Source organism: Chiloscyllium plagiosum, chromosome 6, assembly GCF_004010195.1.
Source record: "Chiloscyllium plagiosum isolate BGI_BamShark_2017 chromosome 6, ASM401019v2, whole genome shotgun sequence".
NCBI classification, from domain to species: domain Eukaryota; kingdom Metazoa; phylum Chordata; class Chondrichthyes; order Orectolobiformes; family Hemiscylliidae; genus Chiloscyllium; species Chiloscyllium plagiosum.
The window spans coordinates 89,808,011-89,822,047 of record NC_057715.1 but is presented as its reverse complement, the minus strand read 5'-3'; the positions used below and the strand labels follow the sequence as shown (position 1 = coordinate 89,822,047).

At 38.8% G+C, this 14,037-nt stretch overlaps 1 protein-coding gene across 4 annotated transcripts in view; it reads left to right on the top strand.

Moving 5' to 3' along the window:
* The window catches only part of LOC122551158, a 35,383-nt gene extending 26,358 nt beyond the window's left edge, over nucleotides 1–9,025 (top strand). Inside the window, exons 7-8 of one of the 4 annotated variants that reach the window (XM_043692783.1) lie at nucleotides 3,892–4,491; nucleotides 8,378–9,025. In XM_043692783.1, coding sequence (XP_043548718.1) covers nucleotides 3,892–4,442 — 551 coding nt within the window. In that variant the 3' untranslated portion in view covers nucleotides 4,443–4,491; nucleotides 8,378–9,025. Of the gene's footprint in view, nucleotides 1–3,891; nucleotides 4,492–6,899; nucleotides 7,061–7,122; nucleotides 7,712–8,377 lie in introns of those variants that run through there. The other 3 variants (XM_043692781.1, XM_043692784.1, XM_043692782.1) reach the window with 3 other exon arrangements.
* Nucleotides 9,026–14,037: the final 5,012 nt, after the last annotated feature.

Below are 14,037 nucleotides of genomic sequence, written 5' to 3'. Positions count from 1 at the left end.
AAGTTCTTTAAGTGCTCTTTATTGGTCTTCCTTGTTGTTAGCACATCATCCAGATAAATGGTGACCTGGTGTAGACTTTGTAAAATGTTTTAGATTAGATTAGATTCCCTACAGTGTGGAAACAGGCCCTATGACCTAACAAGTCCACACAACCCTCCGAAGAGTAACCCACCCTGACACATTTCCCTCTGACTAATGCACCTAACACAATGGACAATTTAGCATGGCCAATTCACTTGCTTGCACATCTTTGGACTGTGGGAGGAAACCGGAGCACCCGGAGGAAACCCACGCAGACACTGGGAGAATTGTCTACTGAAAAATGACACAGGTTGATGATACCCCAAATGGCAGTCTCGTATATTGGTACAAACTCTTATGGGTATTAGTTGTAGCATACTTCTGGGAATCATCATCCAACCACAGTTGCAGCGATGCATGGCTCATGACCAGCTTCATGAAGGACAGCCCTCCTGCCAGTTTTGCACATAAATCATCCATGCGAGGGAGTTAGTATTTATGCAGCTGTGAGAAATGATTTACTATTTGTTTAAAATCCCCACAGAGGCAAACTGAGCCATCAGACTTCACAATCAGTGCAACAAGTGCTGCCCATTCTGCAAACTGGACTGGTTAGATGATTCCTTCACTTTCCAGTCTCCTGATTTCTGCCTCTACTTTTGCACATGTGGCAAATGACACACAGCGGCCCTTGCTGAATCGTGAAATTACTTCCTGGTCAACGCGCAAGTTGGCCTTGGCTCCTTTGATAGTCCCCTGGACCTTCCTGAAAATCTTCCAGGTATTCAATTAGGACTTCACTCAGGCAGCCATTTTCTAATCAAAAAAAATGTTGAGCTAATCAAGTTGAATCTTTGTCGAACAATTTAACCCCATCAGTGGTAACTGAACCAGCTGCTTCTCATTAGAGACTAGATCTGAAGTTGTATCTTTAATCTGTAAAGGTTCCCTGATTGTAGATTCTCAGTCTCGTCGAGGCCTTAAGCAAGCTTCAGGTTTGGAGTCCATGGTGAATTTTATTAAAAACTGGTTCTGTGATCACTGATACAGATGCAAAACCTCCATTGGAACCAACTGACCATTTAACTACATGTTTATTCCGATTGGTCTGATTTGAATGTTACTAAGCAATTTAGCTGTTCCAAGCCAGATATAGATGCACTTTCCAGGGTGTGCACTCTCCTGGATACTGGCCTAAGAGTTCTCGTACTTATTTCAGGCCTCGTGGGACTCTTTTGCTGTCTTGAGTCTGCACAGCAGCAAGAATTACTGGCTGGTCTGGATCCTGAAGAAAATGTTAACTGTTTGGTGGAGGCTTGAATTTGTTTTGGAATTTTGCTGTGGGATGACCTAAAGTCCCTCTGTTGAGGATGTGCCCTGAGTGAGGCTATGCTATTGCATTCCGTCAAGTGGTGTCCCCCAAGTGCAGTTGGCCTAGTGATGGTGTCCACTCCATCAACGTGCCCTGTAATGTATATACTCCACTTGCCACATTTTCTAATGACAAAGCCATTTGTAGTGTCTGTTTGACGTTCAGTTGGGCTTCAGTTAGTAAGCACTTCTGCACGGTCGCATCATTGATCTCACATACCAAACAGTCTCTCAACATCTCATTAAGGGTTAAATCAAAATTACAAGCCTCTGCCAGTCATCTTAATGTCATCAAAAATCCCGACACTGATTCCCCTGGTTCTCGAACTGCCAAGTAAAACCGATAGCATCTCAGAATTAGCAGAGGCTTGGGGTTGTATATTCCTTAGTTGTAAATTCATGAAATTTTGGAATGTTTCAGTACCTGGTGCCTCAGAAAATGTTAGGCTCCTAATAACTGAAAAAGCTATGGGCCCACAAGCTGTCTGGAGAATTACCTATTGCTTTTCATTTGCTCCAATACAAGGCAACCTCAATTATCCGAATGACACGGGCGGGGAGTATTTTGTTCAGATAATCAAATATTCAGATAACACAGTTCACCCAAGCATCGGGACCTTGACATCTTGTTTGGATAATCCGAAATTGGGATAATCAAGGCTGTTCTGTATCATTTGCCCAGAAAAAAAAATGCATGTTTTCCATATGCTTGGCCCAATCTTCAATGGCAGAATCAAACAAGTCAAGCTTCCCACATAATGGCATGGTGCCAGAAATGCTTACCCCAACTCATAAGGTTACTGTTACGAGTGAATTTCTTTAAGTGTATTTTTCTTCTCATTGCAACTGAAATAACTCCAGAGGCCGGTATCCCATCACCAAGTCACCCTTTATTTACATGTATTATGGTACTTTGCCCTGCTCCAGCTTCCTCAGAGCCAGCTCTGAATAAACAGAATCTCTGACACTCATGTTCTTATCTGTCAGCCAAGGCTCCCTGATTGGACCAGATTAACTGCCACAATCAGGGAACTCATACGCTGTGGGGTCCATCTAGCTGAACTTGTTACAATAACTATACCCCTATTTTGTACATCAAGTATGTGGGGCGAATATGCATGGAATAGCCATGAGTCAGCATGTGGGCTATACGAAGCCTGAGAGGATTGGCATGGGAAAATGGAGCTGGCATTATGAGTGGTCAGGAGGTGAAATTCTGAGTACAATGCACATTCTGGTTTCGATAACATGGAAACAATATGGACACATTACAAAAGTACAAAAAATGATTAGCGAAGGTAATACTGGAAGTGAAAAGATAGCTAGGAATCGTTTCACTTGAAAAAGGAAAGATGTTTTGATAGAGGGCGCCAAGATAATGAAAGGGTTTGTGAGAGCAGCTGTACAAAAATCCATTCGGCTTGAAGTGAATGTCAAAATTAGCGGTTGTAAAAATAAGAAAAAAATTCTTCACCCAAAGAGTGGTCAGAATATGAAGCACATTACCACAAGGAGTAGTTGAGGCAAGTAGCATAGGTGCATTTAAGGAGAAACCAATAAGTACTCAAGAGAGAAATCGATTTAAGATACTCTAATAAAAAGTGAGAAGAAGAGTGGAAGCAGGCTTATATGGCCCATGTAGTCTACAGCACAGAATAGCCAAATTCATTGCTATTTCGTGAGTGAAATATGCAAGAGAAATGATGTTTTTAGATGTAGAACTTGAGTAAATGCCACTATTGTGCACCTACTGCTAACCTCACCATGTTGGATTTCATCTTATTACTAACATCAACTATCAATTTGATTCTCTAATTTTAATTCGCAAGCAGAGGAGTGGCAAAATATAGTTGATTATTTGAGCTAATTACCATTTTTTTGCACATATTTCAAAAAACGCTCTGTTTAAGTCCAATATTTGAGTGATATGTAACACACCATTGAAAGGTACTACACCAATGGCTGGGGTGTCAACACACCTCAGTAAACCCTGGTGACTATATCGCACGCTGGGAGGGGGAGTGACAATTGCTTCCCAGGACCCTTGACAACTCTCCCCACGTCAAGTCTGCTTCATCCAGATCAAATAGGCAGGTCCCAGTAAAGTCTGCCCTCCAGTTAAACTCCTGGATGGGGCTAATTATGGTCAGTGCTCTGGCAGTTTTTGGATGTGGGACACTCGACATAATGAAGGTGGAAGCCATGACTTTGGATAAACAGGTTGTCTGACAATCCTCACAAAGTGTGCTTGTGACTTTCCGAGCTAGCGGAAGTGTTTTTGCCCCTAACTTTCAGCCACTGGGCAGCACCATTGCCTCTGCTTATAATTCAGTCAGCTGTGCGCATACTGGTTTGTCATGGTTACATTTAACAGTGGGGCACTAATTGTGAGGTATTTTGACTGTCAGGAGGATAGGGACATAAATGCAAGATGTTTAAATTGAGTATTCAAAATTGACTGTACAGTATTTGTAGTGAACGTTGTTTTTTTCTCCCTAGCTGCAGGTCACATGATGTACAACAGCAGAGTTAACGAGGCTGCATTTGAAACAAATCAATACTGGGTTCCTGCTACAGAAAGATTAGTTCCACAAATTCAGACTAATACTTTGTCTCCAATTATTCCTCCTTCAACTTTTTTTCCTAGACCATATGATGTTCAAAATCTTTCACTCCCTAATCTAACAAATATCTCAATCTTCCCTTCTGTTCTGTGCCCTAATGATTCTTATTCAATATTTGCAGATTCTAATGGAAGTTTGTGGTCCGCTGGTATTGCCAGATCTGATATCGGATCCTCTCCTTTTCTATCTTCTAGTAATTGCTCAAATTATTTATCTTCACTTCCTTCAGATTATTCTGCCAACCCTGTTTCTATAGTTTCCACCTCTCCTGCACAGACAGCAGGAAGAAACATTCAGCTCTGTCCTGTTGACACACCCTCTTCATCGGTAATTCTATCCAATAGCACAAATCATACACAACCTACTGTCTCAGCTGTATTTCCAGCAAAACCTCTTGCAACAGATTGGACAACCAATGGAGAATGACCAAGAATGGAAGAAAGAGCTACGTAATTGATTACATTATCACTCGAAGGTATGCTACTTTTTTGCTATTGTACATATAGCAAACTTAATTATATATATTAATCAAATTTTGATAACATGGTCATGTAAAATATATTGGTGGTTGAGGAGTGGGATTCTTCACCAATTCTGACAGAGCAGGATCTCCAACTGCACTTCCTTATTCTCCCCAACCTATTTACTCGGTTGGAGTTCATTCATGGGCATCAATGGCATTATTAACATTCAGATGTATCCCCCCAAGTACACAGTCTTGACCATGTTACAATAAGAATGCTGCTACTGCAGCAAGTTATCTTAAATAGCTGAAATGCTCCAAACATCAGAAGAAAAATTCCAACTGAACACCTCAGCAGACGCACTAAGCTTCAATTAGTCGAAAGACTTACTGTAGGGAAAGGAGGCCATTAAAAAGCATTAGATGAGCATTTAGGACCTAGGAAATCTTATAAATGTGTTGGAGAGATTAAAATATACACATGACATCTGGGAAAGGAGCACCTAGTAACGTTTCTGGTGAAGATGTGGGGAATGGATTAAAATGGCACCAAATTTTTCAACATTGTTCACCTTATTCCCAGTAGATTTTGTATACACTTTCAGAGAAAAAACAATCTCCCATAACATCAGCTGTGCTCATAGTAATATTCTGATTTGCAAGTCAATAGTCTTGAGGTCAAACCTCACTCTATGAAATTGATCTAGATATAAATGCAGTGCTAAAGTGGGTGTTGCAATATTAGGTGCACCATGTCTTGAAGACCAATATTCAAATGACAGCAGAAAATATGTTTTGGATTCCTGACCTACATTTATTTCTCAACCAAAATGCTAAAATGGATTGACTGGATTCTGACATTCTGGTACCAATGAATATTGCTAGCCAACTGAACACTTCAGCAGACTTGCATACAGATACACTTACACTTGCATACAGATATTTTATTGCCTACTGTACCAGAATGTGTGATATTTAGAAATCCAAATCAGTGCACTACTCTCTACAGAGGTTCTTAACCCTCTTTGAATAGGGCAAGCAACTACATTCTCCTTGACTACTTGAGCAGTTCTTATTTAGGCATGCAGAATCTAAAAGAGCGAATTAAAGTTTGCATAAATTTAATTCATTGTCAAATCTTTTAGAAATTGACATCAAGAGAAGGAAAATAATAAAACCTAGATAAAATGGCCAAAAATAAAAGATATATATTTTTAAAAATTCTACTTAGAATTAAAGTCTGAGGGTATGAGATTCCTCACTGATTTTATTAGTTTTCAGTGCCAGAGATTTGATTTGAGATTTAAACCACCCTGTTAAAACTACAGTTATGTTTAATTGACCCAGGACTAACTTATCTGGCACGTTTAGTGAGTAACTAATGGATAATTATCACAAGCTCAGGTCCTTCATGTATTTGAAAATATATTTCAGTGAGATAGTATTGTGCAGCTTCTGGAGGAGCTGGGAACTCTAACAACAAATTCCTGATCTCTGGATTTAACAGTGATATGGAATTGGTGCAACTTTGTCTGACTTACCACTTATTTTAAAATAATGGTAATTGATATAATTTCAGGCCATCTTGTGTTGATTTCTGTAGTGGCTATACAGCAGGATTGGCCTGCAGCAATGATGTAGACACGTTGAGATCAAACCAGTATTGATGATCATTTCGTAATGTTTGCTACTGAAGAAAATCTGCTGTGCTGCAGCAGTCTGGCCAATGTGTGACTCCAGATCCATAACAATGTGATTAACTCATAACTGCCATCTTGAAATGGCTAGCAAAATACACAGTTGTATGCAAGAAGGCAGTTGACCGCCATCTTTTTTTGAGGGCTATTAGGGATATACAATTAAGTCTGGCCTTATCACTGATGCCACTACCACATAATTTTATTTTAAAAGGTGTGTTATATAGTGATGAATGCCATTATCTTCCCACTTTGTACACTGCTGGTGAATGCATGCATACCAATACATTCACCACGTGGCACCTGTTAAATCTTGAACTAAAAGTGTAGTTGGATGTCTATTTCGAATCAAAATGACACTCGTGGAACTAGAAAACTAAGGAGTCAAATTTTGCAGCTAGATTGCTTCATGGGTTGCTTTGCATTACAAGGTCAATATTTAAAAAATAAATTATATAAATTTTCATGGGCACTAATGATGTTTATTTAGCAGAGCAGTTCCAATGATTACATTATGATGCATTCCCACCTCTTAGTATCATATGTTTGGATTGTGACATGACAAACTACAAACCTGATGATATCATTGACTAAACTTTTGGAACTTGCAATATTCTAGTTTTCTGTTTTATTTTTGGAGCATTTATTATAAATGACTCAACTCACAGATAAGTGCAGTATGTTGATTTTCATTTTTGTATATCTATCTATCTATCTATATAGGGAAATTAGCCTGCCAAATATTACCACTGAATGCAAAGAGGGAGGAAGAAATTAGGAAATGGTTAGAAATCTAAAACCATTTAAAGGAAAATCTTTGAACACAAATGACAATCATATGACAATGATAATGATAAATGATAATGACAATGGTTGAATTGTATAATGGCACCTGCATTAGTTATTTTAATTATTCTAAGTCCTATTATTTTGACTTATTCTACAGAAATTGTTTTCTCAACTTTAGTCAGTGCTCAGATTTGTGACTGGTGCTGGACATATCTCCGTTATATTTGGTGACTGGAAATTCTGTCTCAGTCAAGAGTTCAGCTTTGTTGGTGAAAGAAGCAAATACACAATTTCAAGCTTATTACTTGTAAAATGAGATTACTAACTTGTTATTGAACTTTATACAAGCTAAAATCTATGTGCTATTATAATTGTGTTATATCAATATGTAGACAAAGGCTTTTAGTCTCAAGAGGTAAATAGAAAGACAACTTGGAAATTTTCAGACAGTTATTTTGAGACCAGCAGAGTAATTCTAACCTAACCCCCAGAAACATGATTGCATTGAGTAGAATATCTGTTTTGAATGTGTTTGATTTTTCGCTCCGTTACCTTCATTATAAAATTGGGCAAGATGAAAATTGAGTGTTTGATCTGAATTCACCCCATTGCTGCTGGACTGTTTCAGTTAAAGTTGCCTCCTTTGTGAAAGTATTAGGTTTGACAGTTAGTTGACCTAAGTGCTTTTGTTATTAAGTGAGAAAAAGTTACATATGATCTTTCAGAATAAAAGATTGATTAAATATAAATATTCAGAGAGTAAATGGAATTTTATTTTGAATAATAGAAAATGCAAATACTATATTTTTGTTTTGGGGTTTCTAAATTTTATAATGCAATGTAGGCTGGATTTACATATTACACTTGTACTTATACTAGCAGACAATGGAATTCCTATCTAATATAGGCATTATCAATATCTACCATATCAGATTTAAGATATTTTTCTTAAAATGTCATCAACACAGTGAAACAGACAGGAAATATTATCAAATAGTAAGTATAGGTTATTTTAAACTTATGAATATATTTTTCACGAAGCATACCATTTGCCTTTGGAATGTGTATCCCATTGACAGTGGAACAATTGTAGCATCTGATGAAATCTTTATTGGACAAAATAAAAGAGAAGCTCTCGTGCTAGGGGGCTGAATTTCTTTTGATGTAGAAATTTAAAATTCATTGTTGAAGAAAATGTTCCACTAACTGGATTGAGCTGAGAAACTCCTTCCTCCAATCTTGTTAGTTGATTTTTTTATCAATTGCTCTCTCAGTAAAGCGATAGTCAGTTATAGGGATGGGACTATAAAACCCATTGTCACCATCAATGTTATGTTATGTTATTAATCACCATATTCCAATTTATTGCTGAAACAAAATTTGGAAACATATTTTGCTGGTTTATATTTCAGGTTTGGATCCTTCAGGGCTCCATGAGGTCTTATGTTCTTAATAGCCAACTTTTTCTTGTTAGCTTTCATTTCCCTGAAGTGTATAATTTGATACTAGCAATGCTAACAATATCTAATGTATAAGCAGTTTCCAATATGTTGTGTAATCTACCCAGTTTGTTTAGTTGCTGTACTTTGTTTAGCAGCAATAATTTAGTGTTATTGTGATTTTTTTGAAACCGAATATTAATTATAAATGCAAATAAAGGGTTGTGATTATTAGAAACTTTATTGCTAAAATGCATAAAAAATTGCCCCCTAGAAAGAAGTCAAAGCCTTGATGGAGATTATAAATTCTTTCTTTAGCTTTTATTTGCTTGGCAATTGATGAGTTTTCCAAATATAAGCAAAAAGAGAACTGTGTATATTTTTTTTCCTTGATCACTTATATAATGGATAGATGAGTGTGTAATTCGAGTGAAGATTTAACATTTGGACTGCACAAATGGAGCACAATGTACTTTTTTATTTCTGTATATCTGACAATTTATTATGTTCAGCAACTGTATGACCATGGCTCAGGTTCATTGATTCTTGGGAAATAAGTAAGTATTTCAAGTTCCTTTCTTATATTAAGTTGTCACATTACACTGATGTTCAATAATTAACCCAGACATAGTATTCTGACAATTGACAATACAGTTGTAGCCTTGCTCTGAAATGTAATATAAAATATTTAAGTAAAGTATATATATTTCAATATTGTTTTGTAGTTTTATATGGTGTAACTTCTTGACTGTACTTCCAAAATCCACATCTACCACAAATAAATCACCATCTCCTTCTCAAGCAATTTCCAGTTTTATCTACATTCCTTATGAATGAATAGTCAAAAAATTAAAAATTGTTGCATTGTTGAAAATATCACAACTTCTGCTATCAAATTATTGCTCTAAACTTTTAATTATTATTTTGGTCTAGATTTTCAAGTAGATACACACTTAAAATAATTTTTGTGCAGTATTTTGAAGCCAATATGGTAATAGTTTTATAAATCTTCTGAAGTTGGAAACTAAATCTAATAGCATTGCAATTTTTAATCTGCTGTCAGCAGTCTGTTAATTAAGTTTATTTTCAAAGGACAAGGTGACAATGCAACTGAGAGGGGAAAGGGCATAGAAACTTCAGAAATTTGGCACCACAAAGAGAACTAGTGGTTGGGCATTGCAAGTACCTCATGACAGTTGATATTGCAAATTTAGATGGGAAGTATTAACAAAGTTGCAATGGTATTTATTGACATGAAAGCACCACAAAATAAAGGACAATGCTTGTGCATTCTACAGACAATTTTTAAAATATGAATTTAATTGAAACACTATCTATTTAATGGTGGAATCTACTTTTGAATTTATCAGATTAAATAAAATTTATTAAATAAGTCATTATTTCTAACTAATGGGGTTAGACATATTGTCCTTCAAAGCAATTATACACACAATTACACTTACCTTTACATTCATTGTAGGAACATTTTCTTGAGAACTACTGTTAGTTTAAGTATTTCATTTATTCTAAAGATTTGGTATTCTACTTTTACAAAGAGTAGGGAGAAACCTTATTTTGCACTATTAGTGTTCAACTCATTTCTTAATTCTTGATCAACATAATACTTATATATGTATTTACAATATATTAATGATTTAGATGAGGGAATTAATTGTAATATCCCCAAGATGACACAAAGGTGGTTAGAGGGAGAAAGGTAAACAAGATGTATTTGGACAAGTTTGAGTGTATGGGCAAACACATGACAGATGAAGCATATAAATGTGAGGTTATCCATTTTGGTACCAAAAACAGGAAGGCAGATTATTATCTCAATGTTGATTGATTGGGAAAGGGGAAGGCACAACAAGACCTGGGTGTGCTTGTATCCCAGTGATTGAAAGTAAGAATGCAGGTGCAGCGGACGGCCAAGAAACCAAATCATATGTTGATTTTCCTGTCAAGAGAATAAGAGTATAGGAGCAGGGATATACTACAATTGTACGCATTTGTGAGACCTGAAATATTGAGTGTAGTTTTGGTCTCCTTATCTGAGGAAGGATGTTCTGTCTCTGATACATCGAAACAGAAAATAAAAGCAGGATTATGTTGTTCACCCCTTCGAGCCTGCTCCACCATTTAATATGATCATGGTTTATCATCCTACTCAGAATCCGATTCCTGCTTTCTCCCCATAGCCTTTGATCCCTTTTAGCCGTCAGAACCATAAAGGAAGGAGTGCAAAGAAAACTTACCAGACTGATTCCTGGGATGGCAGTCCTGGCACATGAAGAGAAACTGCATCAGTGAGGATGGTATTTACTGGAGTTTGTTAGAATGAGCGGGGATAGCATAGAAACCTATAACATTCTAAAAGGACTGGACCTGGATATACTCTAGTGTTAATTAGCTTAGTTGGTTGGACGATTAGTTTATAATGTAGAGTTATGCCAATAGTGCAGGTCCTGCTTTCTCTCTCTCTCTCTCTCTCTCTCTCTCTCAAGAGAGAGTAGCCCTTTGGGACTGTTTTTTTATTCAGGAAGTATGATTCCAATGACCATGGAGTCCAGGACCAAGGTTACAGTCTAAGGATAATGAATAGGCCAATTATGATGTTCTTCACCTAGAGAGTGGTGAGACCATTGGAATTCTCAGCCACAGAAAATAGTTGAGAACAAAACATTGAATGTTTCGGAGAAGGAGTTCGATATAGTTCCCATGACTAGATATCAAAGACTGGGAGAAAGTGAGAATGGGTGCTGAGTTGGATGATCAGCCATTGAATGTTTGAAAGGTCAAATTGCCTACTTTTGCTCCTATTTTCTTTGTTTATTTACTTTATTCCTAGTAGATATAAAATTACCAATACTCTGACAGATGTCCCATTATATCCAATTAGATGATAGCAAACACATGGTGATTTTTAACCATTTAATTGCTCAGCTGCTACAAGCTGTTGTTGTTAACTCCTGATTATGTTTGTCATTATCAACCGTGACCACTCCGGCTTTGTCCATCACTCTTTTGTTCTGGAATTCCCACGTGTTTGTAGATTAATGAATACTGCTCAGTAAGCAAGTAATTAACTCTCCATCGGATTACTTGTTTGCACATTATCATGATTTTTCACTGTTTCTTTTCCTCCATTAAAATGCATCAAATTACTCTGTTTCAACTATAAATTGTAAAATGAATAACTCTTCCCATAAGGTAGGCTTTCTTTTGCCAGATATTCTTATTGTTTGAGTAACGTTGCAAATTCAATGATCACAAATAATCATGAGAATGTGCTCATTTCTTGAAAGACTTGAATATCCATCTTCCTCAGTAGGTTTAGCTATATTCAGCGCCAAGAAGAACCTTTGCAGCATGCAAAAACTTCCAATTTTAGCAAATAATTTAACATTAAATCTGTCCAGGCTCGACTCGAACATCAATTGGAAACCCTGGATTTCTTGAGGTGGGAGGACAATTTAATTAGGCAGGATAGTGGTGATTCAGAACACTACCGCCACCACCTGAATTATGTTGTGGGTGAAAAGGTTCACCCTTGATATTCCTGCCCCACTGCCAGTGCCAACCAAGGGCTTTCTCTCAGCTCCAGTGGAAAGTAAGAGATGTCTATGTTACTGGTAATCCAGTGTTCCCCGGCAGACCACATTTAAACTACAGCCCTGTTTTTACCCTCTAAGCTGTCTGGACCTATCTCAAAGGCCACAAAAAGTGGGATCCCATTGAGTCTGCCATTGAATGAGATCATGGCTGATCTGAAAATCCTCAACTCCATTTCCCTGCCTCTTCCACATAGTCCGTGATTCCCTTACTGATTTTGAGGAGGCAAAGGGGATGTCTTTTAAACAACTCTGAACAAGCAAGCTACACACCTGACAAAAATGGAGGGCCCCACCTCCCACCCCTGCCCTGAACATACCGGTGACAGGCTGCGTTCCAAATGTTATTCATTTGTATCATGCTGTTTCTTTTTACTGCTTTGGTGATATTATCAGTTAGGGTTGATGTGAAATTTGTACTGTGCATGGGAAATCCACTGTACAGTTATTTTCCAAACATGTAGAGAGAGGGAGGAAATAACATGTTATTCAGGAGGGATTTACGGAACACCTGGAAACAGTCAGATTATAAATCCATCGTGCCACACAGCCGTGCCTTCATCTCACATGGTGAGAAAATAATTATAAACAGAAATATTCCAGTGGTCAGCAGAGCAGCACAGATTGGAGTTGTGTGCCTGGACCATACGAGATCTCTAATGCAGCATGCAACAGCACCCCACTCCCACACCCAAACTTTTCCTCTGCTATGTTGATGACTGTATCGGTGACATTTTGTGCTTTCATGACGAGGTTGAATTGTTCATCAACTTCACGAACACCTTCCACTCTGATCTCAAGTTCACCTGGACCACCTTGGACACCTCCCTCCCCTTCCTGGACCTCTCTGTCTCTATCTCCGGAGACCGACTCAACACGGACATGTACTTCAAACCCACCGACTTCCACAGCTATCTGGACTACACATCCTCCCACCAACCCTCTGTAAAAAGGTGATCCCTTACTCCCAATTCCTCCACCTCTGCCGTATCTGCTCCTGCGAGGAGCAATTCCACTCCAGATGGCCTCCTATTTAAAGGACTGCAATTTCCCTCCCATGTGGTCAGCAATGCACTCCATCGCATCTAGTCCAGTTCCTGCACCTTTGCCCTTGAACCTAACCCCCTTCAACTGCAACAAGGACAGAGTCCCCCGGTCCTCACCTTCCACCTCACTAATCTCCAGATACAGTGTAACATCCTCCACCATTTCCACCACCTACAAACTGACCCCACCACCGGACATATATTTCCCTCCCCACTGCTATCAGCATTCCTTTATTCCCTTCGTGACTCTCTCATTAGGTCCAAGCCACCCACCAACCCACCCTCCACTCCTGGCACCTTCCCTTGCCGCTGCAAGAGGTGAAAACCTGTGGCCACACCACCCACCTCACCTCCATCCAAGGCTCCAATGGATCCTTCTACATCCAGCAGCGATTTGCCTGCAAATCCAAACACCTCATCTGCTGTGTCCATTGCTCTCGATGTGGTCTCCTCTACATTGGGGGGAACAGGATGCCAACTTGTGGAACATTTCAGGGAACATCTCGGACACGCACCAAACAACCCCACCACCCTGTGGTCAACCACTTCAAATCCCCTCCCACTCTGCCAAAGACATGCAAGTCCTGGCCTTCTCCACTGCCAAATCCAAACCACCTGATGCCTAGAGGAAGAACGCCTCATCTTACACCTTGGGACCCTCCAACCACATGGCATCAACATCGATTTCAGCAGTTTCCTCATCTCCCCTCTCCCCATCTAATCCCAGATCCAAACCTCCAACTCGGCACCGCCCTCTTGACCTCCTTCATCCCTGTCACACCGAAGGCCCACTCCCCACCGGAGCTGACATCCAATCCAGCCCAATGTGCCTCTACCCTGCCCAACCTCTGTCAGTCATGACAACACCCTTTGTTGGACCGAACACTTGCAACAATCTGCCCATCAGAAACAAACTCTCTGCATTACTGCCAAACATGACTCTTGCCTGACCCAACAGCCCGTCACTCCAGTCAGA